The 27,539-nt window shown below is 39.0% G+C and overlaps 1 protein-coding gene across 1 annotated transcript; it reads left to right on the top strand.

Annotated features, from left to right (window-relative positions):
• The first annotated feature begins 1,081 nt into the window (after positions 1-1,081).
• On the top strand, positions 1,082-27,220 carry LOC139750806 (cysteine desulfurase-like). The gene is made up of 9 exons (XM_071665559.1): positions 1,082-1,367; positions 3,914-4,125; positions 6,379-6,516; positions 8,164-8,348; positions 10,152-10,268; positions 17,558-17,668; positions 18,346-18,557; positions 18,689-18,911; positions 26,668-27,220. The coding sequence occupies exons 1-9, from the start codon at positions 1,271-1,273 to the stop codon at positions 26,729-26,731; spliced, it is 1,359 nt and encodes a 452-aa protein (XP_071521660.1). The 5' UTR covers positions 1,082-1,270; the 3' UTR covers positions 26,732-27,220.
• The last annotated feature ends 319 nt before the right edge of the window (positions 27,221-27,539 follow it).

Here is a 27,539-nt window from a genome sequence, read left to right as displayed (position 1 = left end):
TGTACCTACATCCAAATACACTCTGACCTGCTGCACTTCCTACACCATACAGAACACAGAACTCGCCTTTCAAACATATATTGATAGATAGTTACTAGCTACTGATAGTTTCCCTCCCAATAAACACTTGTGTTAATCACAGAAACGGCCAAAGAAACATAGGTACACTTTTTTTTTTTTATCCATATGGACAATTAAACTGGTCAGAATAACGATAGTTTCAAATTACCATTTAGTATATTATAGAAACATATCTGTACATTGTATAGTTACATGTTTATTATTTATTTAACTTCTTGGTCATTGAGCCAATCTCACTCAATTTCTTTAAGTTGATAGTTTAGTAAAATGATCAAGTTAATGAGGAGTAACTTGGACAAAGCTTGTATATTCATGAAACACAGTTCACTAGACATACATTATACATTCATTCTCTCTTGGAAGGGCCTAAAAGTGTTTCAATAATAGTAAAGATGTAAAAGTCATCGCTATTATTGTGCTGTACAAGGTGAGGGAAAAAAAAATCCCCAACCCCTACCCCTTTTTCTTCCATGCTTGAGTTGGAGAACTTGAAAAACAAAAATCAGTTTTTCTTAATCATTATACAAGTATATGCCCCTAGTCTATTCAGTTCGACAACTATCCATAGGTTTATCTGCGGTGTAAGTATTAAATTCTTTTATCATGTATTACTCGGTTTCAGAGGCAAACTATAAACGTATACACTTTTGTAGTGATGGGACATTAGGCCATCATGATGAGGTCACATGCTAAACTCATGTCCTTTCCAACTTCCTCGTACTTTCCTCCTGTCCACGACATGTACTACACTTGTAGATTGGAACAGTGATCTCGGGAATATGTAGCAACATCCAAGAAACATGATCTCGTCATTATCAGATTATACAAGTCATTTATCTAGTCTAAACTTATTAGGATAAACGACAGCCGAGTATATAGTCTCTACCTCAAAGAATACACGACTACCATATATAAAAAAAGTCCTTTTTTAATTTTCGTACAACAATCCATTTTCTTTACATAGCAATAGATGGCGACACTCAACAGTTACCTATTCATATTTATCTGGAAGATATTATGACGTAGTTACTGTTCTTAGTTCAATTTGGTCCTAAACATTACGCAAACGTGAGTAACACAACAGTGCCTGTTGGTGGTGGTAGTCGTAACAGCGGTTGTATGTAATGGTCGTTTGGGCAGCTGTTGGTCGTTCGTAATTTCCAAGTGTAGAAGACTTTAAGACTGAAAAATGTTTCCCCACGTCAGACTTGTTACAAATGCTTGCTTTAACCTGAGGAATGTACTCCAGCCGATATCAACATCGAAAATGGGCGTGAGGTTGTTAGGTAAGGTGGTTTTGTCTGCTGTATTTGAGTAAATTGTGATGTGGTTATTCTTGATGGTGACATTCAGTGACCCCATTATGAACCGTGATGACCAACATGACATCACATTATTAATAATGGGTGAAATTCAATTTTAGCTCCGCATCAGAACTGGGGTTAGGAGGTGGCTACTTTGGTTTCATGTGTTATATAGTTCATTGTGAATAGGAAATAATAACTGCGGAGTAGGATATATAACAATATGTTTTACTGAAATAGATAAGGTGCCAGTTGTGTAGCCGGGATAACGTACAGTTTGTCAATTGAAAATAGGTAATATACTTTAAAAAATCTCCAGACCCCATGTATACTCTCTCACCTCAGCCCTCAATATGGATCTTAATTTTGAATATTTTGGTCGTAATATACCAATTACACTCTTGTAAATGCAATGTAGAAATTAAAAGTAATGGTGTTACCACTTTTAGATCGCATGATCCATTAGGATGGAAACAAGTTTGTTTAGCATATACAGAAAACCTGCCAATATATTCATTATTACTCAGCTCAACATGACAGAGTTGAATAATCATCATTCCAGTCTATATTCCTTAGGGCATTATGTATATGCAGTCCAGAGTTTATTGATGATGAGTTTGATAAGATATATTCTATTGCATCCAAGTTAAAGTTTCCTAGATCTTTCATTGATGAATCTCTTATATTGGCTGAGAAATCATTTTATAGAGTTAAATCCAAACCTCCCCTTGATACCAAGAACTTTTTACTAATTATTTTACTTCCCATGTTGCTTAAATCCTTTAATGTAAATGTTGCCTTCATCAACAACAATATTTTAAAAAATATCTTAATCAGGAACTTGCCAGAAAGTTCTTCAGGCTGTGTTTATAGAGTACCACATAAGAATTGTGGTATATTTTGTTTGGCAGACTGGTAAGGATCTTTCTCATAGACTTAAGCAACATAAATATAGTATGAGAACTGGACTAGAATCAAATGCCTTGTTTAATCATGTTGGAAATTATGATCATTGTGTTCAGTAGAGTAATGCCATCTCAGTTATGAAACCTAACTCTGGTACCACAAGAAATATCGTTGAATCTTCTATTATTAGATACACAAAGAATTGTAACATTAATATCAGTGAAGGTCTTTACAAGTTGGATAGCTTTATTGTTGATAGAATTTGTAAACAGTTCCCCATCTTTTCCACATAATAAGTTTATGATATGCTCGATGCCAGACTTGAACACACCTGACCTCCATTCAAGTAGTCACTTGTTTACCTAATGGTGTCCAAGCTTCATCTCTTCCTAGTATATCAACTGACTCATATTTTTTCTTTTATCTCCCCTGATGATGTGGTTATTACACTAAAGTGCACTTGGGAACTTATGTTTCATTTTCCCATTTTTTTCGTTTTCCAAAGGAAGGAACAGGGGGGAGGGTGAGGATGATTCCTCGGGGGCTCAGTCCTCTGTTCTTGGCGCTGCCTCACTGATGCAGGAAATGGCAGATGGTACGAGGGAAAAAAGATATATATATTTATGTATAGGGATGTATATGTGCATGTTTGGGCGTTTATGTATATACATGTCTATGTGGGTGGGTTAGGCCATTCATTCGTCTTGTTTCCTTGTGCTACCTCGCTGATGCGGGAGACACCAACAAAGTATAAGAAAAATATATATATATACATATATACCCGAGCCAGAGCCAGGTCCCCATTTTATCAACCATCTACTAGGGGTGGATGAACAGCTGGGTTGACTGTGGACCGACTGCCACAACCAGGATAGTCTATGCACTCAACCTTGGTCTGCCCGTGAATGCCAACCAGTATGAATAAGTTATATTGGATCCTCCGTAATTGCACTTTAATTGTACTTTAAAGGAGATGGTACTGCTTACATCCCTTACATGATACAAGATATTATCCTGTTATTACATAATGATACCTTTTTAATTGTTTATATAAAAGGTAAGGAGATTTGAATTTAAAAACCCACTTTTTTTGAATTTGCTCTATCTCATGTCTCATATCTATGGGAATTTTTTTTATGGGTTTTGCTGTATTTTTATCATGATACTACCAGTTTCAAGTGCTGCAATGTCCTAGTGTAACTTTAGAAATAGAACCCATCAGTTCATAATGGCATCCTGGGAAATGTTTTCTTTAATGCAGATTATGTACTGAAAAGCTGTTATTTGTAATTCATTATTTGTGACTTGCCAGAAGTTTGATTTCATAGGATAAAATATAGTGTAGCAAATTTTAATGCTGTTGTTCACATTTGACCCATTGCTTATTATTTATCGCATTTTTATAAGCCAGAAGGATGTTTCTAGCATGGTATACAATTATGTTGAGAAAACTGTATTGTATATTGTCACAATGCTTGAAGATGTTGAACACACCTGTAGCTTAAGGTATGCAGTAAGAAAGCATTGAGAACTGCCCACTGTTAGTAAACTTAGTAGATTTTAAGATTCATTAACAACATGAACTGAAACTTTGTAGAATTATGGTCATAAATATATTTTAGGTTCATCCATAGTTCATCATGCAGCAGCACAACCATCAAAGGACACACCAGAGTCTTGGCCACTCTACCTTGATGCACAGTCCACCACCCCCTTAGATCCAAGGGTCCTGGATGCTATGCTGCCATTCTTCACACATCAGTTTGGCAATCCTCATTCCCGTACTCATGCATATGGATGGGAGAGTGAAAAAGCCATGGAGAAAGCCAGACAGGTAAGATTGACTCTTGAAGTGACAGAAATGGTAGACTAGCTTTTTGTGCAACAGTATGTTTTTGTCCTTTGATATGAAATCTTAGAATTCATCTGCAGCTGTATTTAGTAAATTGTCCCCTACAAAAGTATTTCTTTAGGAGTAGTATTGTTTTCCATTTTCCTGCTTTTAAACTCTCTTAATGTATCAAAGTTCCTCAGTCTTATGACTAGTATTTATAATGAAATTTACTGTAACCTGATATATATTATTTACAGCTCTATCACTCTTTACATTGCTCTGATTTTATGGATGTCTAACGATGCTATTTCTGTTCCTATATTCTCTCTCTGCCTTGTAGTTTTATGTAATTGTATCCTTGCCATCTTGTTCCACAAGGGTATATCCAATGTTCTTTAAGGATTCTCCCTCAAGCCTTTTTTCAATAGATGCATATACACTTTGTAGCTTTATACATCATAAGAATCCCATATTTTGTCCAGTCTTTGGGTTTTCTTCCACCATGCTGTGTAGCCATACAACTATCTCGAGTATAATGACAAGATTAGGTTTTTGAAAATTCTGTCCTTTGAAATGTCTTATTTATATATGTGTTTAAAATTATGCTGGATCCCTTTTCCATGGGCTCCTGCAGCCCAAGGTTATTTTGCTCAGAAGCAGGGACAGGGTGAACTCCTATGATGTAAGAAGTTCTTTTGTGAGACTGTACTCCATTTTGTTTACTGATGTTGTGAAATGCCATAGGCAAGTAGGTGAAATCCATGTGGAGTGTGTTTAGCATGGCAGCTGCATGTCCTCAGAATGCTTTTCACCTCTGAGAGGTGCTGACTGTATTAGAGGTGGATTTCGGCACTTAATTCTGTGAGCAACCCTTTTGAACAAATCACTGTTTTCTCTTTTTTTGCGTGTGTGTGTGTGTTGTTTCATGGGCATTTCCAATTGATGATATTTTGCTAGTACAGATGAAAGTGTTGTTACAAACTTTTTTCTACATTCTAATTTAATAAACCTTGAGTTTCTATATATGGCATATAATTTCCTTAGAATGCTTTTTATACAGTGATTTTTATATCTTAAAAGTGCTATTGTAGAACCCTTGTCACTGAGTTTTGGTATGAATCTAACAGGCCTTGTTTAGAATAGATTTGTCTTTCTGAGAAGATTGGTTGCTTCACCAAAGGCTAAATGGGATCTTTCAGAAGTTCCAAGACATTTTACATTATACTAGTTTTCTAGCAGCTTAGCTTCCCATCTTCTCATAAGATTTTATCATATAACCTTGGGCTGGGTGGGGAGGGTTTACAAATTACATGCCATATCCAGACATAAGAATCTTCTCTAGGATGGCAATCTCTTCTGGGTTAAGATCAACCAACACACGAGAAATTGGCCAAGAATTAAGCTATTAGATATAGAATTAGCCTTGTTCTTATCTAGCCTTGGAAGGCTTCATCGAGAGAGCATCAAGCTAGTCAGTCTCCCGGTGACTTTATTTTAGCACCCTAGAACCTTCATATCCTTTTCAGTAGGGAACATCTTTACATGAAGAGACTTGTTTTATTGGCTCAGCTTGGGCTTCACACTAAAGCACATGATTTGAGGAAGATGGCCTCTACTTTACCTTTCTCAGAAACTATATGTTGGAAGATACCAAGTAAAGGAATCTTGGACACTCATTAACCACTTTGTCAAACAGCCCTGTAGTTAAAGATTTGTGGATCTACCTTGTATGGTTCTGGAGAAACAGATTCCAATATGCTTCCAAATCACTAATGAAGGTATTTATTTTCACTTCAGTGTTTAGCTGACTTCTCTGAAAGTTTTTCTCAAAAATCCTCTTCCATGATGTGAGAGTGCTTTTATGCTTGTAGGGTAGAATGCAGGGAAAAGAGATGTAGATTTTGAAAGTTGAGAAACTTTTTTTCTGAAGGCAGTGCAGCCTTGGAAAGATTTTCTTTCTAGTCCTAGTTAATGCCTGCTATCTGTGAATTTTGGGATTCACTGGGTCAACGAAATCGTCTATTTGGCAGTCTCTGAATGGCTGAGTTAGGGTCCAAGATGAAAGAGTTAAAGCAGTTAGTAAAGAGCTAGCAAGTCCAGTACCTCCTCACTGGGAATACTGATATTTGGAGGTTCCTAACCATTATTTTTTTTTAATTTGTCCTGTAGAATATGTCGTATGTTTGCAGGATAATGTTTCGGAGGGAAACAAATTTTCAGTTTTTAATACCTTGATTTTTTTCCCCCAAACAGCAAGTTGCTGATCTTATTGGTGCTGACAAGAAGGAGATAATCTTCACTTCAGGTGCAACAGAAAGTAACAATATCAGTGTAAAAGGCGTTGCCAGATTTTACAAAACCAAGAAACGACATGTAATTACGACTCAGACAGTAAGTACAGAGGATTGTGTGTATCTTAGTCTATTCTTCATAGAGTGTGGATTTAGCAGTGTGTAGAACTTATATACATGTTTATAACCATGTTTTTATTCCCATTTGCTCTCATTTTCATTTCACACCTAGCAAACTCAGTCACCAACTTCTGCTGTTTCTCAATTCAAATTTAGAGTAGTATTGTTTTTGGATTTCTCAAGAAAGGGGGTAACTGTGTTGTAGATTGGTCTGTTAGGATTTTCAGCATATGTATGGATCATAGTGAGGTGTCTGAGGATTGGCAATATATATATGTATAGTGCCATTGTATAAAGGCAAGGGGAACAAAGTTGAATGTTTAAATACAGAGGTATAACATACAGAAAGGTAAGAGTTGCGCAAGGAATAGAGTGAACTGGAACGCTGTGGTATATCGGGGTCAACATGCTGTCAATGGACTGAACCAGGGCATGTAAAACATCTGGGGTAAACCATGGAAAGGTCTGTGGAGCTTAGATGTGGATAGGAAGCTGTGGTTTCGGTGCACTACACATGACAGACACATGACAGCTAGAGACTGAGTGTGAATGAACGTGGCCATCTTCTGTCTTTTCCTGGCGCTTCCTTGCTGAAATGGGAGGCAGCCATGCAGTTTCCTTTGGGGTGTGGTTTCCCCAGGAATGGGCGAGGGCAAGCAAGTATGAATATATACAAGTGTATATATGTATATGTCTTTGTATGTACGTGTATGTATATGTGTATATGTTATGTACATGAATAAGTATGTATATGTACATGTATGGGTGTTTATGTATATATATGTGTATGTGGGTGGATGACACTCATTCACTGACACGGGAAATGGCGATCAAAGTATAATAAAAAAAAGTTTAAGTTTACCAGGTAAGATGTATGGAAAAGTGGTGATTGAGACGATAAAGGCATATACAGAGCATCAGACTTGGGGGAGGTGAACAGTGTAGTTTTAAGAGTGTTAGAGGATGTATTTATCAGGTGTTTGGTTTAAAGAATGTGTGTGAGAATTACTTACAGAAACAGAAGGGTTTGTATGTGGCTTTTATGGATTTGGGAAGAGCATATAATACGGTAGAGAAAGATTCCTTGTGGAAGGGTTAATGAATATATGGTGTGGGAAGAAAGCTACTGGAAGTAATGTTTTTATCAGAAGTAGCAGATATGCATATGAGTAGGTAGAGAGGAGGTTCATTGGTTCCAGGTTAACATGAGTCTGTGGTAGGGGTGGGTGATGTCACCATAACTATAATTGTTTATGGGGAGGCAAATGCAAGGGTCCTTGAGAGACAGGCATGTATGAAATCTGTAGGAGTGAAGGGGTCTTGGAAGTGTCAGTTGTTGTTTGCTGATGACACAGCGCTTGTGGCAGATTCGAGTGAGAAATGGCTATATCTTACACCCGTTCCCTCCGGAAACTCCCATCAAGAGGTGGCCACAGCAAGTCTCCACTTATACCTGTCCTTACATGCCTCCCTTACATACACTATTCCAAGCATTCTTGCTTTGTTTCTGTATCTATCACTCTATCTATCTATGAGATCTCTGACACCTGTTATTTTTTGCATCCTGTATAGTACTATGCAGATTGTATTTTCTTTGTCACTGTAAATGGAAATTTACCTTTTTTAGGAACATAAGTGTGTCCTAGACTCTTGTCGTGCTTTAGAGAATGAGGGTTGGGAAGTTACATATCTGCCTGTGCAACAATCTGGTATCATCTCGGTAGCAGACTTGGAAGCAGCAATACGTCCTGACACAGCACTAGTGTCAGTTATGATGGTGAATAATGAAATTGGAGTTGTACAACCAATCAGGTAAGTATTCATTGAGAGATTTGTTCATGTAATATTTATTGGTGATATTACTCTAAGGAAGGAGGTAAATAAAGTGTGTAAGACAAGAGAACAAATAGGAACATCAGTGAAGGGGGCTATTAGGGAGGTAATAACAAGTAGTGGTGATGTGAGAAGGAGATGGAGTGAGTGTTTTGAAGGTTTGTTGAATGTGTTAGATGATAGAGTGGCAGATATAGGGTGTTTTGGTCGAATTGGTGTGCAAAGTGAGAGGGTCAAGGAGAATGTTTTAGTAAACAGAGAAGAGGTAGTGAAAGCTTTGCGGAAGATGAAAGCCGGCAAGGCAGCGGGTTTGGATGGTATTGCAGTGGAATTTATTAAAAAAGGGGGTGATTGTATTGTTGACTGGTTGGTGAGGATATTCACTGTATGTATGGGTCATGGTGAAGTGCCTGAGGATTGGCAGAATGCATACAAAGGCAAAGGGGATAAAGGTGAGTGTTTAAATTACAGAGGTACAAGTTTGTTGAGTATTCCTGGGAAATTATATGGGAGGGTATTGATTGAGAGGATGAAGGCATGTACAGAGCATCAGATTGAGGAAGAGCAGTGTGGTTTAGAAGTGGTAGAGGATGTGTGGATCAGATGTTTGCTTTGAAGAATGTATGTGAGAAATACTTGGAAAAACAAATGGATTTGTATGTAGCATTTAGGATTTGTATGTATTGTGTATTGATAAAAGAGAGTGAGTCGGTGATAGGACAGAACCCGGAGGAACACCCCTATTGATAGGTTAGGAAGGGAAATCGTTCCATTTGTGACCACAATGATGGAACGGCCAAAGAGGAAACTATACATTACAGAATAGAGAGAAGCAGAGAAACCAAAGGAAGGTAGTTCAGAAAGCAAAGACTCATGACACACATTGTCAACTGCTTTGAAGATGTAGGCAATGACAAAAATGTCACCAAAATGCCTGAGATAGGAGGATCAGAGGTGAGTTACAAGAGAAAGTCGCCAGTGGACCTAGCACTACAAAATCCTTACTGGTGATATGAAAGTAAGTAATAGGATTCCAAGTGTTTGAGAAACAGAGTTTAAGAGAGTTTCAAAGACTTTGGAGATAGCAAAAGTAAGAGCAATTGGACAATAGTTGGAGAATTTAAAGTGGTTTCCTTTTTTGGGGATGAGTTGTATCAAGGTGTGCATCCAAGTTTAGGTGAAAGTCTGTTTGTAGACAGAGGCAAAATAAGCAAACAAGGATTGGTGTTGGTTCAGAGACTCACTCCTATTTTCCAATGAAGTTAAGTCATGAATCATACTCCTTGTACCCCTGAAGCTGGGAGAGAATCTGGAAGATCTAGCATGAGGAGATTATAGGAGATGGCACAGGTTCACCTAAGATGGGTGCAGAGGATTAGAAGCTGGATCATCTGAAGTTGAGTTAGAAGAAAAGGAGGCACTGAAGAGAACAGCTTTATCAATTGGAGAGTTAGCAATAGATTGATCAGGTTGGAAGAGAGGAAGAAAAGTTAGGTATACTTTTTGTTAAGGACGAAAAGGATTTGTTGGTAGAAGAATAGATTAAGCCAGCACACTTTTTTTTTTCTGTTTGAAAGTGTGCTTGGCTGTCCAAAAAACAGCTTTACAATGATTCTGAGCAGAAATGGAATGGGGTGGGTTTCAGGGGATGAAAAGAGTTTCATGGTCCAATATGCACTGTCCCAGATTTCATTTGGGAATTTGTATTATTTTATCATGAAACTAAAATACTGTGATAATCTTGTGAAATACAAGTTTTATGGAAATGTTTCCATGTTCCAGGGAGATTGGTTCACTTTGTCGTGCACATAAGATCTTTTTGCATACTGATGCTGCCCAAGCTGTTGGCAAAATCCCAGTCAGTGTTCACGATCTCAATGTTGACCTCATGTCAATCAGGTAAGAATGAATTTGAGTATTTTTTATGAAAACTAGACTCATCTCTAGAGGTCTAAATATGTAGTAGGCAAGTAGTATGTGATAGCCACTTGCTGGATGTGCATTTTATAGATACACATACTTAGACACACCACACATTATCACACTTTTTGAACTGTTCTCTAACCTTCTGACAATCTTCCTTTTTATCTGCAACAACAAAACAAAAGTTTTCGTTTCAATTACAACAAAGGCTGTAACAATGGGAATTCCACCAGGTATGATTGCAGGTTTTGTGTTTTTGGTCATGATGTCTTCAGTGATGTGAGCCATCATGCTTTCCATGACAAACAGTGCATAATTTTAATGGAAGAAGCCATCTGGTCCTTGGCTGAAACAGTGACGGTTCCTTATCTTTATCATCTGGTTGTCCATCCAAAACCCATGGAAAATATGTCTTTTGGCATGGTTTCCCCTTTTGAAGATTACCATAGGTGGTAATTTGGTTTAAGTGACAGTAACAGCAAGGACCTTCATGTTGACATCCTGCTGCTTTGTCATGTATATCTCCCAATCATATTCATTCCTTCCCTACCCATATGCATGTTTCTTTTTCGCTAGTGGTTTAGATCCATCTTTCCACCATTTCTTACATGCCCACCTCCCACATTCTGCATGTCATTTCCACTTCCCTAAATACTTCTCATTCCTCAATCACTCCCCTTGCTTTATTTACTCTCACCTTTTGCCACTCCACATGTAGTCTCTCCTGGTATCTCTTCACACAAGCCTTTGTGCTAAGCTCACTCACTGACACCACCATCTTTCCACCCAGATCATTTCCTCTGACTAAAACCTTTACATATCTTCACCCCTGCCTCCACCAGGAAATAATCAGACATCCCACCAGCTGATCCTTTCAGCACATTCTTGTCCAAGAATATATCTTTTGTACACCCATCAGTAAGTGCATAATGGCTGCCATCTTTCCTACTCACTCACATATACTTATGTATGTTCTTTTAAACCAGTAATTCATAGTCACCAGTCCTTGTACAGCACAACTCTACAAGCTCTACCAATTTAATTCACATCACCCCACCCTCCCCCAGTTATACTCTCAAATGTCACATTACCCACTCGCATTCAAATCACCTATGAGTATTATCCCATCCCACACGTCAAAATTGCTGATTTCACTTAGCTTCTTCCAGAACAGTTTTTATTCTTCCTCCTTCCTCTCATTTCCACTTCATGAGTACTAGTAATCACTCACCTCTAATAATCCACCTTTATTTTTTCTACATAATTTTGGGTCTTACTTCCTTGCACTCTTTCACTTATTCCCACAACTCTTTCAGCAGAAGTGCTATCTCTTCCCTAGCTTGCGTCCTCACACTATCCTTGGGCTTAACCTGTAAGACATTTCCAAACCATCCTTCCCCTTTTTTCACTTGGGTAGAACATCCATGTTCTCCACAAATACACACACACGCTCTCTCTCATCTTTGTTACATCCACACTTTCAAACATCCTCAGCCTGAACTTGCTAGGAGAGTAAGCACCTCTTCCCCGATTCTTTCAGGTCCAGTTTTTAGAAACTGATTTGTTGAATTGCAGTTAGGGGAGGGGTTTCTAGCCCCATGCTTTGACCCTATTTAGTTCCCTTCTGTGACTTTCTCTCTATTAATTCTATCTATATCTCTGACACCCTGGAAGCGGAAGTGGATCATAGGGTGGGGGAGGGGGCGAAAATTCTGGGAGCCTTGAAGAATGTGTGGAAGTCGAGAACATTATCTCGGAAAGCAAAAATGGGTATGTTTGAAGGAATAGTGGTTCCAACAATGTTGTATGGTTGCGAGGCGTAGACTATGGATAGAGTTGTGCGCAGGAGGATGGATGTGCTGGAAATGAGATGTTTGAGGACAATGTGTGGTGTGAGGTGGTTTGATCGAGTAAGTAACGTAAGGGTAAGAGAGATGTGTGGAAATAAAAAGAGCATGGTTGAGAGAGCAGAAGAGGGTGTTTTGAAATGGTTTGGTCACATGGAGAGAATGAGTGAGGAAAGATTGACCAAGAGGATATATGTGTCGGAGGTGGAGGGAACGAGGAGAAGAGGGAGACCAGGTTGGAGGTGGAAGGATGGAGTGAAAAAGATTTTGTGTGATCGGGGCCTGAACATGCAGGAGGGTGAGGGGAGGGCAAGGAATAGAGTGAATTGGAGCGATGTGGTATACCGGGGTTGATGTGCTGTCGGTGGATTGAATCAGGGCATGTGAAGCGTCTGGGGTAAACCATGGAAAGCTGTGTAGGTATGTATATTTGCGTGTATGGACGTATGTATATACATGTGTGTGGGGGTGGGTTGGGCCATTTCTTTCGTCTGTTTCCTTGCGCTACCTCGCAAACGCGGGAGACAGCGACAAAGCAAAAAAAAAAAAAAAAAAAAAATCTCTGACACCTGTTCCATTCTGAAACTCCCTCAAGGGGATGGCCAAGTGAATATAGTGACATGCAGGGAATACCCCAAGGGATACTAATAATGATTCAGTGATAGTAATTGTCAGGAATATATTAATAGCAATAATGTTAATGGTAATGAAAAATGGAATCCAGAAAAGAATTATTTGAAATGTTTGCTTGAGAAACAAAAATAGCTATTAGAGCAAAGATGTAACTTTTATTGTGATACTGAAATGTATTAGGTTTAACAAGCTTTTGTCTGGCAGAGTTTATGGTTAATCAAATGGAGATGGTGGTTATGTACACTGAAGACCTTGGCTTTTATTTCTTCATTTATGGAAAAGTAATTTTGCCTCTTGTTATCCTAACTCAGTTGAGAAACTTTCTTACCCACTTAATATGAAAGCATATCAGACTTAGTTTTAGCAGCAAATGAGAAGTTTGGTATAAGTGATCACCAGGAAAATACTATTGAGTTAACATTCAACATTTCCAGTAATGCTGGTCAACATGAGAGTCCCAAAACACCAGATTTTAGACTTGTTAATTTTAATGATCTTTTTGCTCTTGACAGGCAAATCTGGGGTGATATGATTGAAAGCAATATAGATAAAGCATAGGAAAGTTTCAATAAAACTTTTAATTGTAATGGAGGGAACATGTATCCCAATGTATAGTAGACAGCCTTTTTCCAGAGTGGTGAAATGATGACATAAAGAAGTGTCTTTTGCCTAAGAAAGTAGCACATTAAAAACTGAAACGAGACCAGTAACCAACATGACAGTGAATTACATAAATTTGCTTGTAGAAAGTAATAGATTTATACATCAAAGAAAATGTCAGTATATTACTGAAAATAACAAGGGAAACCCATTGGAATCTTTTGGTTATATCCATTAATTACAGAAAATGGTGACTTGTTTTGAAAAAACAAAGCTGTGGGAAAGATTTTGAATTGAAAACATTTTTTGAATACTAGTTTACAGTTGAAGACATAACTCATGTCCTGAATGCAGTTCCATTAATAAGAGAAAATATTTTGCAACATCGTGACAGAAAAGTTGAAATATACTGTCAGCATTAGATGAATAAAAGTGAATTAGATTGTAGTCCCACATAAGTGTAATTGGAGGACAGTGAAAGAAGCAGTAATTGAGACAAACACTTGATTGCTCTTGTCATTAAGTCACTTTCCATAGAGGAAGTTCCAGAGGAATGGAGGTTTGCTGATGCAACACTGATATTGAAAAAAGGTAATAGGTCACTATAAACAATGCAGAGGACCACCACATGAACGATTCTCAGCATGGTTTTTGATGAAATTGCCCATGTCTAGGAGATCTGCTTGACTTCTTTTATGACATAATTAGGATATGTGACGAAAATAAAGATGTTATTTGCTTAGATTTTCAAAAAGCTTATGATGAAGTTCCACATCAGAGGTTACTTACAAAAGTTAAGTCACCTGGTATAGTTAAGACTTTTGCTCCATTGGGTAGGAAATTGGTTGACTGGCCTCAAACAAAGAGCTCTGATTAATTATCCAGCCTCAGAATAGTTAGATGTAACACGTGGTGGGCCACAAGGATCAGTCTTGGGACCATTTCTCTTTCTCGTGTATATTTATGATATTGATAATGAGCTGCACTGTAAGATATCAAAATTTGCAAAAAATATTAAGTTGGGAAATAAATCTACAACAGAAATTTACTGTCTGTAGCTTCAATTTGACGTAGACAAACTAATGGACTGGGTTCACAGGTGGCATATGAACGTTGGTATCTGTAAGTGCAAAGTTTTACAAATCAGTTTTGAAACAAATCTATTGAGCAATTAAGGGTAAAAAGGGAAGAATACTTTGGTGTGACAATCTCTGGTGATCTAAAGCCATGTAAGCAGTGGAGAGAGACAGTGAAAAGGGTGAATGAGATTCTTGGATTAATATGTTGTACTATTGAATGCAAGTCCAGGGTAATTATTCTCTCTCTTTATATGTCATTAATGTGTCTCCAAATAGAATATTGTGTTCATTTTTGGTCACCTTTCTTGAAAAAAGACATAGATGTATCTAAAAGAGTACAGAGGTGAGCTACCAAAGTGATTCCTGGAGCAAGAAACAGTACCTATGAGGACTAATTAAATGAGAAAAGAGGTCAAGAGGTGGTCTAATACACGTACTCAAAATTATCAGTGGTTTCTATACTCTCAATCTAACGAGCTCCTTAAGTATAGATTCATCTGATCTCCCTGGTAGTAATGCATACTAACTTGTTGTCAAACGTTTTCATTTACCAGGATTGTTAACATTTGGAATGATTTAACAGTTATTATAGTTGAAAGTAGGATGATACACTTAAGAACAGATGATAAGTCTTTTGCTTCAATCCGCATCTAACAATATTTGCAACTCCCAAGCTACATGAAAAGTTTACAAATATCTTTCTCTTGAACATATGTTTGTCTTTCTACTCTTACCACATTAATCCATAAGTTTCTGATCAAGGCTGGCTGTAATTTGAATATAGAGAGAATTATGAAACAAAGAAAGAAAGACAAGGGAAAGTATTTATGACTTTTTGAAATGTGCTGGGTCATAGTTATCGGGAAAGACATGAGAAAGTAGAGAGTTCCAAAGCTTTGACGTGTAGGGTAGAAGCAGTTATCAAAATGGCCCATGCTTGAGTTTCTGATGGCCACACAATAATCATGTGACTCAGCAGCTTACCGAGTCTGGATAGTGGTGGGGACACACAAGTAGCCAGCTCTCTGGAGCAAAACCCAAATTAATACCTATAGAAGAGGTAAAGTGTGTGAAAGAAGAAAGCTGCTAGTAAATGTGAACAAGAGCAAGGTTATTAGGTACAGTAGGGTTGAGGGACGAGTCAACTGGGAGGTAAGTTTGAGTGGAGAAAAACTGGAGGAAGTGAAGTGTTTTAGATATCTGGGAGTGGATTTAACAATAGATGGAACCATGGAAGCTGAATGAGTCACAGGGTGGGGGAGGGGGAGAAGGTTCTGGGAGTGTTGAAGAATGTGTGGAAGGCGAGAACATTATCTTGAAAAGCAAAAGTAGGTATGTTTGAAGAAATATGGTTCCAACAATGTTATATGGTTGCAAGGCATGGGCTATAGATAGGATTGTGCGGAGGAGGGTGGATGTGTTGGAAATGAGATGTTTGAGAACAAAATGTGGTGTGAGATGGTTGATCGCGTAAGTAATGAAAGGATGAGAGAGATGTGTGGAAATAAAAAGAGTGTGGTTGAGAGAGCAGAAAAGGGTGTTTTAAAATGGTTTGGTCACATGGAGAGAATGAGCGTGGAAAGATTGACAAAGAGGATATATGTGTCAGAGGTGGAGGGAACGAGAAGTGGGAGACCAAATTGGAGGTGGAAGGATGCAGTGAAAAATATTTTGAGCGATTGGGGCCTGAACATACAGGAAGGTGAAAGGCGTGCACGGAATAGAGTGAATTGGAATGATGTGGTATACTGGGGTCGACTTGCTGTCAATGGATTGAACCAGGGCATGTGAAGTGTCTGGGGTAAACCATGGAAAGGGAGCTGTGGTTTCAGTGCATTACACAGGACAGCTAGAGACTGAGTGTGAACAAATGTTGCCTTTGTTATTTTTTCCTAGCACTACCTCATGCGGGGGGAAGGGGGTTGCCATTTCATATGTGGTGGGATGGCGACGGGAATGGCTGAGGGCAGCAAGTGTGAATATGTACATGTGTATATATGTATTTGTCTGTGTATGTATATGTGCGTGTGTGGGCGTGTATGTATATCCATGTGTATGCGGGTGGGTTGGGCCATTCTTTTGTCTGTTTCCTTGAGCTACCTTGCTAATACGAGAGACAGCAACAAAGTATGATAAAGAAATAAGAAAGGGAAAGTGAACCAACATTGTGGCGTAGGGCAAGGGTGTCAAGTTTGGAAGTTATCCTGGGACAGTTTATAAGTCAGACCACTTTCAAATCAACTCTGTCAGGTAAGGATACAGAACTAGAACCACCCAAGGATGAATCAGTTCCTTATATAAACAGAGCAACTGTTCAGAAGAGAAGTTTCGACATCTAAACAGGACACCCAGTTTCATAGAGGCAGACTTAGTTATTCTTGTAATGTGGGATTTCCAAGAAAGAGTAGATATTAGTAATACCAGTTATGGTCATTGAGTTGAGATGGAATGACAGAGCTGTCAAAGTAAAGACAGTATTTGTGAGGAATTTTCAATAAAGAGATGGTTAGAAATTGGGTCTTGGAGGCATTAAACTTATAAAGATTTTGTGTACCCAACTGAGATATCCTGTCCAAGTCTTAGTGTATTGAGGAAGCTGTGTCAAGATGAGATGCAGATTTAATGAGATAAGGGGGAGCAGAATGTGGATGAATGCAGTGTTGAGTTGTCAGCATAGTGCATTGGGTTATTTGTGGAGGAGAGGATTGCAGCGAAACTCTCACTAATTGTTTCTAACATTTTCGTAGAATTAAATGAAGATAACGATTGTTGTATCACCTAATGTGATTCTTACCTGTTTTGATCATACTTATGCCTTGAAGAATTTAAGGTTACCACATTTGAATGATATTCTTGAATGTAAATTGAAATTGAGGTAATAGGCAGTGTGTATTTGAATGAAGCTCCATATGTCCAGCTTTTGTAATCATGAAGAGGGGATTTTGCTTGAGTCATTTATATAGTGTTCAGAATGGGACAAAGTACAAGATGTACTTGATGTTAAGGAGATTGATCTCTAAACAATGAAAAACCTACATTAAAATGCTAAGGCTGTCACAGAAATTTTAGGAAATGATAACATGGTTTTGTTTATTATGTTTCACAGTGGTCACAAAATCTATGGACCAAAGGGTGTTGGATGCCTCTATGTCCGTCGTCGACCAAGAGTGCGTGTAGAAGCCCTGATGAGTGGTGGAGGACAAGAAAGGGGAATGAGGTGAGTCAGCATACTCAGTAAACGAGGTTATCTATTTTCTGTTTTAAAAAAGTTATTTTTGTAATACTCTTTTTTCATTGGGATGAGAGTTGTGTTATATTTGGTCAAGTAGGGGGTCAGAATAAAACTGAACAACTCTGTATTGATGTATTTGTGGATACAAATTCAACGAGGAAGTGCTATTGTGAGCTGTTGGATGAACAGCAACTTAATGAGGCCAGACTAACCTCCGGCACATAATCAGGTTGACTTTGGAGCACTCAAACAATTCATTACACCTCCTATCTGAACCACTTATGCACAATATGTGTGGAGAAACAGACAAAATCTCTGGTTATTTGATTTTTTTGATATATTGAATAATTTAGAAATTGTAATATACCCATGCCTTGACTTATGCAGGGATTGTGTGTTGCTACAACCTCACACAAAGAGAAATTGTATTTAGCAAACCAATAAATGTACATAGAAAAATGGGATGTTTGCAACACCTTGTAACTTCTGACATAGAATAATCTTCTCTAGCTATCCTTTTCTCGTACAAAATTTAAATTTGCTCAAAAGTTTTGATAAGACCACTCATCCAGATCTTTCTCAAAAAGGTTAGTAAATTCATAGATTGGTAGCAGCTTTCTTTCATATGTATTATGTGGTTATGTAAGATCATTTTCCCTCAGATCTGGAACTGTACCCACTCCATTGGTTGTAGGGCTGGGTTCTGCCTGTGAAATTGCCAAACAGGAAATGGCATATGATCATGCTCGAATTACCAAGCTATCAAACATGCTGGTAGAATCTATCACATCAAGGGTGTCACATGTTATAAGAAATGGTGATCCTAATCACACTTACCCTGGGTGTGTTAACCTCTCCTTTGCATATGTTGAAGGTAAGTATTTTTTACATATCTGAAGAATTAGACATGATATACAGTTAAATGTTTTCATTAACTGATTTGCAACTTTCATTCTGATAATTTAAAATCAGTTTATCCTCATCTAATGAGTAGTATTTTTACAGGAGAAAGTTTACTGATGGCGTTGAAGGATGTAGCCCTATCATCAGGTTCTGCTTGCACCAGTGCCTCACTTGAACCTTCTTATGTCTTGCGTGCCATTGGTGCTGAAGAGGATTTGGCTCACTCATCTATTCGCTTTGGTATTGGCAGATTTACGACTGAGGAGGAAGTGGAGTATACAGCTAATAAGTGTGTGGAGCATGTAACTAGGCTGAGAGAGATGAGGTAAGAGAAGAATGAATGTTCTGCATCCATTTCATCAATATTTTTATCCATGTAGTAATCCCTGGGGATAGGGGAGAAAGAATACTTCCCACGTATTCCCTGCGTGTCGTAGAAGGCGACTAAAAGGGGAGGGAGCGGGTGGCTGGAAATCCTCCCCTCTCATTTTTTTTTAATTTTCCAAAAGGAGGAACAGAGAAGGGGGCCAGGTGAGGATATTCCCTCATTCCCTCAAAGGCCCAGTCCTCTGTTCTTAACGCTACCTCGCTGATGTGGGAAATGGCGAATAGTATGAAAGAAAAGAAAAGAAGTAATTTTCACCACCTCTTCTGTATTCATCAGACCACTTCTCATGACTCTCTCTCACTTGCATACCTCCATGACCTAAACACCCTACATATGCCACCCTGTCATGTGACATTCAGCAATCCTTTAAAATACTCAGTTCATGTCACTTCATCACTACCAGTTACCACTCCTCCATGTGCCCTCTCTACTGATGTTCCCATTTGTTCCTTGCTTTTCTCACACCATTAACCTTCTTCCAAAACATCTTATTTTCCCTGAAATATACTGATACATGCTAACTCCAACTCATTTTCCCTTTTTTTTAATCCTTGCCCCTTTCTCTTGACCTTCTGCCATTTTCTTTTATACATCTACCAATGCACTCCTTCCCTATAAGCACCATACATACTCCTCTCTTTTCTCTTTCATTTGCAGCATAACTTCATTATCCTACCACTTCTTTTGCATATGCCAACTCTTCTTCCCAAAATATGTCCCATTCCGCACCTAGTCCCCCTTCTTTGTTTTTCTCTCACCTTTTGTCATTCTATATCCAGTCTCTCATGGTATTTCTGCACACATCTCTCAACACTTTTACATCCAAGAGGGCAAATGATAGTAGGGGTGAGAGAGTATCATTAAACTTTAGGAAGAATAAAAATATCATTTGGAAGGAGGTAAATAAAGTGCGTAAGACGAGAACAAATGGGAACGTCGGTGAAGGGGGCAAGGGGAAAGTGATAACAGGTGGTGATGAAGTGAGAAGGAGATGGAGTAATATTTTCAAGGTTTGTTGAGTGTGTTTGATGATAGAGTGGCAGATGTAGGGTATTTTGGTCAGGGTGGTGTGAGAAGTGAGAGTTTCAGGGAGAGTGGTTTGGTGAAGAGAGCAGAGGTGGTGAAAGCCGTGCAGAAGATGAAATCCAGCAAGGCTGTGGGTTTAGATGGTATTGCAGTTGAATTTATCAAGAAAGGGGATGACTGTGTTGTTGATTGGTTGTTAAGGATATTCAGTGTACGTATGGATCATGTTGAAGTGCTTGAGTTAGCAGAATGCATTATAGTACCATTTTACAAATGCAGAGGGGATAAAAGTGAGTGTTTAAGCTACAGAGGCATAAGTTTGAGTATTCCTGGAAAATTGTATGGGAGGGCATTGATCGAGAGGGTGAAGGAATGTACAGAGCATGAGATTGGGGAGGAGCAGTGTGGTTTCAGAAGAGGTAGAGGATGTGTGGATCATGTGTTTGCTTTGAAGAATGTTTGTGAGAAATACATAGAAAGACAGATGGATTTGTATGTAGCATTTATGGATCTGGAGAAGGCATATCATAGGATTGATAAAGATGCTTTGTGGAAGGTCTTTAGAGTATATGGTGTGGGAGGTAAGCTGCTAGAAACAGTGAGAAGTTTTCATCGAGGATGTAAGGCATGTGTATGAGTAGGAAGAGAGTAATTGGTTCCCAGTGAAGATCAGTCTGCGGCAGGGGTGTGTGATGTCCCCATTGTTGTTTGATTTGTTTATGGATGGGGTGGTTAGTGAGGTAAATGCAAGAGTTTTGGAGAGAGGGGCGAGTGTGTAGTCTGTTTGTGATCAGAGGGCCTGGGAAATTAATCAGTTTTTGTTGGCTGATGATACAGCACTGGTGGCTGATTCGAGTGAGAAACTGCAGAAGTTGGTGACTGAGTATAGAAAAGTGTGTGAAAGGAGAAAGTTGAGAGTAAATGTGAATAAGAGCAAGGTTATTAGGTTCATCAGGGTTGAGGGACAAGTAAGATGGTATGTAAGTTTGAATGGAGAAAAATTGGAGGAAGTGGAATGTTTTATATATTTTGGAGTGGACTTAGCAGCAAATGGAACCATGGAAATGGAAGTAAGTCATAGGATGGGGGAGGGGGGCAAAGGTTCTGGGAGTGATGAAGAATATGTGGAAAGGGAGAACATTATCTTGGGGAGCAAAAATAGATATGTTTGAAGGAATAGTAGTTCAAACAATATTATATGGTTGTGAGGCATGGGCTATAGAAAGGTTTGTTTGGAGAAGGGTGGTTTGTTAGAAATGAAATATTTAAGGACAGTATGTGGTGTGAGGTGGTTTGATTAAGTAATGAAAGGGTAAGAGAGATATGTGGTAATAAAAAGTGTGGTTCAGAGAGCAGAGTAAAGTGTGTTCAAATGGTTTGGACTTATGGAGAGAGTGAGTGAGGAATGGTTGACAAAAAAGGATATATGTGTCAGAAATGGAGGAAACAAGGATAAGCTGGAGACCAAATTGAAGGTGGAAGGATGGAATGAAAAAGATTTTGAGTGATCAAGGCCTGAACATACATGAGGGTGAGAGGCATGTAAGGAATAGTGAATTGGAAAGATGTAGTATACCGGGATCTAGGTGCTGTAACTGGACTCAAGCAGGGCATGTAAAACATCTGGCGTAAACTGTGTAAAGATCTGAGGAACCTTGATGTGGATAGGGAGCTGTGGTTTCAGTGCATTTCACATGATAGCTGAGACTGAGTGTGAACAAATATGGCCTTTCTTATCTGTTGTCCTGGCACTACTTCGCTGACACGGGGTGGCAATGCTGTTTTCTGTGGGGTGGAGTGGCACCAGGAATGGATGAAAGCAAGCAAGTATGAATATGTACATTCGTATATGTATCTGTATGTATATATGTTGATATGTATATGTACATTTTTGTATATATGTGTGTATATGAGTGGATGAGTCTTTGTCTATGTCCTGGCACTACCTCGCTGACACGGGAAATGGCAATCAAGTATAATAATGATAATATTAATAGTGAGTGGTAGGATGAAGAAGTAAGATTATTTGTGAAAGAGAAGAGAGAGGCATTTGGACGATTTTTGCAGGGAAAAAGTGCAAATGACTGGGAGATGTATAAAAGAAAGAGGCAAGAGGTCAAGAGAAAGGTGTAAGAGGTGAAAAAGAGGGCAAATAAGAGTTGGGGTGAGAGAGTATCATTGAATTTTAGGGAGAATAAAAAGTGCATAAGAAAAGAGAACAAATGGGAACATCGGTGAAGGGGGCTAATAGGGAAGCGATAACAAGTAGTGGTGATGTAAGAAGGAGATGAAGTGAGTATTTTGAAGGTTTGTTGAATGTGTTAGATGATAGAGTGGCAGATATAGGGTGTTTTGGTTGAGACGGTGTGCGAAGTGAGAAGGTCAGGGAGAATGGTTTGGTAAACAGAGAAGAGGTAGTGAAAGCTTTGCGGAAGATGAAAGGCGGCAGGTTTGGATGGTATTGCAGTGGAATTTATTAAAAAGGGGAGTGACTGTTGTTGACTGGTTGTTAAGCATATTCATTGTATGTATGGCTCATGGTGAAGTGCCTGAGGATTGGTGGAATGTATCCATAGTGCCATTGTACAAATGCAAAGGGGAGAAAGATGAGTGTTCAAATTACAGAGGTATAAGTTTGTTGAGTATTCCTTGGAAATTGTATGGGAGGGTATTGATTGAAAGGGTCAAGGCATGTACAGAACATCAGATTGGGGAAGAGCAGTTTGGTTTCAGAAGTGGTAGAGGATGTGTGGATCAGGTATTTGCTTTGAAGAATGTATGTGAGAAATACTTAGAAAAACAGATGGCTTTGTATGTAATATTTATGGATATGGAGAAGGTATATGATAGAGTGGATAGAGATTCTCTGTGGAAGGTATTAAGAGTATATGGTGTGGGAGGCAGTTTGCTGGAAGCAGTGAAAAGTTTTTATCGAGGATGTAAGCTATATGTATGAGTAGGAAGAGAAGAAAGTGAATGGTTCCATGTGAATATCAGTTTACGGCAGGGGTGCGTGTTGTCTCCATGGTTGTTTAATTTGTTTATGGATGGGGTTGTTAGGGAGGTGAATGCAAGAGTTTTGGAGAGAGGGGAAAGTATGTACTCTGCTAGAGATGAGAGGGCTTGGAAAGTGAGTCGGTTGTTGTTCTCTGATGATACAGCGCTGGTAGCTGATTCGGGTGAGAAACTGCAGGACCTGGTGACTGAGTTTGGTAAAGTGTGTGAAAGAAGAAACCTGAGAGTGAATATGAATAAGAGCAAGATTATTAGGTACAGTAGGGTTGAGGTACAAGTCAGTTGGGAAGTAAGTTTGAATGGAGAAAAACTGGAGGAAGTTAAGTGTTTTAGATATCTGGGAGTGGAATTGGCAGCAGATGGAACCATGGAACTGGAAGTGAGTCACAGGGTAGGGGAGGGGCGAAAGTTCTGGGAGCGTTGAAGAATGTGTGGAAGGTAAGAACATTATCTCGGAAAGCAAAAATGGGTATGTTTGAAAGAATAGTGGTTCCAACAATGTTATATGGTTGCGAGGCATGGGCTATAGATAGGGTTGTTCGGAGAAGGGTGGATGTGTTGGAAATGAGATATTTGAGGACAATATGTGGTGTGAGGTGGTTTGATCGAGTAAGTAATGAAAGAGTAAGAGAGATGGGTGGTAATAAAAAGAGGGTGGTTGAGAGAGCAGAAGAGGGTGTGTTGAAATGGTTTGGTCACATGGAGAGAATGAGTTAGGAAAGATTGACAAAGAAGATATATGTGTCAGAGGTGGAGGTAATGAGAAGTGGGAGACCTAACTGAAGGTGGAAGGATGGAGTGAAAAAAATTTTGAGCAATCGGGGCCTGCACATGCAGGAGGGTGAAAGGCGTGCAAGGAATAGAGTGAATTGGAACGATGTGGTATACCGGGGTCAATGTGATGTTAATGAATTGAACCAGGGCATGTGAAGCATCTGGGGTAAACCATGGAAAGTTTTGTGGGGCCTGGTTGTGGAAAGGGAGCTCTGGCTTTGGTGCATCATACATGACAGCTAGAGACTGAGTGTGAACGAATGTTGCCTTTCTTCTCTTTTCCTAGCGCTACCTTGCATGTGTGTGGGGGGAAGAGGGGTGTCATTGCATGTGTGGAGGGGTCGCGACAGGAATGAATGAAGGCAGCAAGTGTGATGTGATTATTACACAAAAGTGCACTTGGGAACTTGGCGTGTTTCATTTTCCCCGTGGACTCATAGGAATATCTTGATCACGCGCAAAATTGTGATCCTTTCCAATATACATATATATAGGTGGTTTGATCGAGTAAGTAACGTAAGGGTAAGAGAGATGTGTGGAAATAAAAAGAGCGTGGTTGAGAGAGCAGAAGAAGGTGTTTTGAAATGGTTTGGGCACATGGAGAGAATGAGTGAGGAAAGATTGACCAAGAGGATATATGTGTCAGAGGTGGAGGGAACGAGAAGTGGGAGACCAAATTGGAGGTGGAAAGATGGAGTGAAAAAGATTTTGTGTGATCGGGGCCTGAACATGCAGGAGGGTGAAAGGAGGGCAAGGAATAGAGTGAATTGGATCGATATGGTATACCGGGGTTGACGTGCTGTCAGTGGATTGAATCAGGGCATGTGAAGCGTTTGGGGTAAACCATGGAAAGCTGTGTAGGTATGTATATTTGCGTGTGTGGACGTATGTATATACATGTATATGGGGGTGGGTTAGGCCATTTCTTTCGTCTGTTTCCTTGCGCTACCTCACAAATGCGGGAGACAGCGACAAAGCAAAAAAAAATATATTTATAATTTATATATATTTCCCGCCTGAGCAAGGTAGCATCAAGAACAGATGACAGAGGCTTATGGAGAAATACATATGTGTCAGAAGTGGAGGTATCTAGGACTAAATTGGAGATGAAAGGATGGAGTGAAAAAGATTTTGAGTAGTTGGGCTTGAACATGCAAGAGGGTGAAATGCATGCATGGGATAAATTGAATAGTAGTCAACATGCTGTCAGTGGACTGATGTAGGGCATGTGAAGCGGCCTGGGGAAACCATGGAAAGTTCTGCGGGACCTGGTTATAGATAGGGAGCTGGGGTTTCGGTGCATTACACATGATGGGTAGAGAATGGATGTGAGTGACTGTTGCCTTTCTTTGTGTGTTGCTGGCATTACCTTGCTAGCTCAGGAAAGGGTGATCAAGTGTCAGAAAAATATTGTATATTTGAGATAAGGTGTTGGCTCTGAATAATTTGTATGAAAAATACATAGAGAAATAAGAGGGATTTGAATGTGGCATTTATGGATCTAGAGTATGCATATGAAAGGGTTGACAGATGCTCTCTGGAAGGTATTACAAATATAAGGTGTGGAAGGAAAGTTATAAAAAGCTGTTCAGAATTCTTAGCAAGAGATTAGGGTGTGTATGTGTGTGTGTGTGTGTTACTAGGTAAAGAGAAGGATGGGTGGTTCCAGATGAAGATGGGTCTGTAGCAGGGGCATGACTTTATCATGGCTATTTAATTTGTTTATGGATGGGATGGTGAGAGAGGTAAATGCACAGATCTTTGACAGAGAAGCAGGTATGCAGCATTTTAGGGAGCTTCGGAGGCAAGTCATTTCTGATGACACATTTCTAATGGCAAATTCAGCTGAGGAACAGCAGAAGTTGGTGTCAGAGTTTGGGAAAATGTGTGAAAGGAGAAAGTTGAGAGCAAATGTGGATAAAAGCTAGGTTATTAGGTTTAACAGTGCAAAGAAACAGGTTAATCAGGGTGTAAGTTTGAGTGGAGTAAACTTGGAGGAGGTGAATTGTTTTAGATACCTGGGAGTTGACATGGCAGTGAATAGCACCGTGGAAGGTGAGGCGAGTCATAGGATTGGTGAGGGGCCATAGATTCAAGAGTTTAAAGAATGTTTATAATCTGAGAGGCCAAAAAATGGTTCTGTTTGAAGTTATGATAGTAATGATGATGATGTATGGATGCAGGGTATAGGCCATAAGTGAGAATGTATGGAAGAGGATAAATGTCTTGGAATTGAAAAGTATAAGGACTGTATGTGAAGTTGGGAGGGATGAACTAGTAAGTAGTAATAGGGTAAGAGAGAGGTGTGGTAGTATGTCGACTGTGGTCAAGAGGGCTGAAGAGGGTGTGCTGAAGTGGTTTGGACATGTGGAGAGAATGAATGAAGAGAGATTGACAAAGAAGGTATATGTATTAGAAGTGGAGGGGACAAGTAGAAGGGGGAGACCAAATTAGAGATAGAAAGGTGGATACTTGGGATCTGAACATGTAGGAGGGTGAAAAGAGTATAAAAGATGGAATGAATTGGATTGATATGGTATACAGCTGGCAACTGCTGTTATTGGACTGAACCAGGGAATTTTTTTGAGAGAGTATGATTTTTTAACTCTGAAGTAGAACGCAGTCCACATGGACTTGGCATACCACTGCATATATACCCCTTTATATTGATAGATGTGAATATGCCCTCAAAACTTAGGTGTTGTTGTTTTTAGTAAAGATTTTTATGTTATGTCATCTTTGAATGGCATGGATTATCATTCTGATGGTCTTATCATTTTTTCATAAGATTTGGTTAATACAGTATTACAGTCCATTAATTTTTGAGGAACTTAATGGAATTTAGGAACTGTTAATTAATTCGCATCTTATCTTTCAGTCCTCTTTGGGAAATGGTGCAAGAGGGAATAGATCTGAAAAGCATCCAGTGGTCTCAGCATTAAAAAGAAGAAAAGAGAAAGACATGTGCATACTTGAAATAAATCTAATCAACAGTGTTTTTATAAAATCCTTATTTTCCATATAAAACTGGTCTCAAACTGTAAAAGACATAATTTTACTGGTGAAAGTGTGTTTTTTGTTCACTTATTTTGTACAAGGCTCACTAGATAAGTATTTACTTAAAGAACAACAGAGATGTTCTGAGCTATACAAATTTCTTATTTGCTAGAAACAATGAGTGATTTTGATGAAATTTACCAAGGAAAGATTTTGCAGTGGCATTACACCTTTAAAGCATAGAAGCCATTCCTGTCTCCTATGAGTCTCACACTTCCAGGAAAGACCCATAAATAAGCTGATCTTACCTGGAAGATTAATATCACATAGAAAGTGGAAAATAACTCAAGGTATGTTCCCTTTTTGAAAGGGGAATGATATTGTTATTAGTTAATCTACTGTCATGAGCAAGTCAATAAACATTTCTGTCAGCTGTACTGTATTGATATACTGACCCACTGTTTTTTCATGTACATATATTTATTCCGTTTAACATTGTTGGAACCACTATTCCTACAAACATACCCATTTTTGCTTTCCAAGATAACGTTCTCAACTTCCACACATTTTTCAACGCTCCCAGAACTTTCGCCCCCTCCCCCACCCTATGATTCACTTCCGCTTCCATGGTTCCATCCGCTGCCAAATCCACCCTCCTCCACTGGAAATGAGATGTTTGAGGACAATATGTGGTGTGAGGTGCTTTGATCGAGTAAGTAATGAAAGGGTTAGAGAGATGTGTAGTAATAAAAA

Source organism: Panulirus ornatus, chromosome 10 (genome assembly GCF_036320965.1).
Source record: "Panulirus ornatus isolate Po-2019 chromosome 10, ASM3632096v1, whole genome shotgun sequence".
Taxonomy (NCBI): domain Eukaryota; kingdom Metazoa; phylum Arthropoda; class Malacostraca; order Decapoda; family Palinuridae; genus Panulirus; species Panulirus ornatus.
Note: the sequence above shows the minus strand (reverse complement) of the source record. Positions and strands in the feature narration are given on the sequence as shown.

Bases quoted from the DNA above. Each gene is read 5' to 3' on its own strand.
- LOC139750806 (XM_071665559.1), top strand. From the start codon at position 1,271: ATGTTTCCCCACGTCAGACTTGTTACAAATGCTTGCTTTAACCTGAGG. The intron at 1,368-3,913 runs GTAAGGTGGTTT...AATATATTTTAG, and splicing joins AATGGGCGTGAGGTTGTTAG to GTTCATCCATAGTTCATCAT. The intron at 18,558-18,688 runs GTAAGTATTTTT...GTATTTTTACAG, and splicing joins CTCCTTTGCATATGTTGAAG to GAGAAAGTTTACTGATGGCG.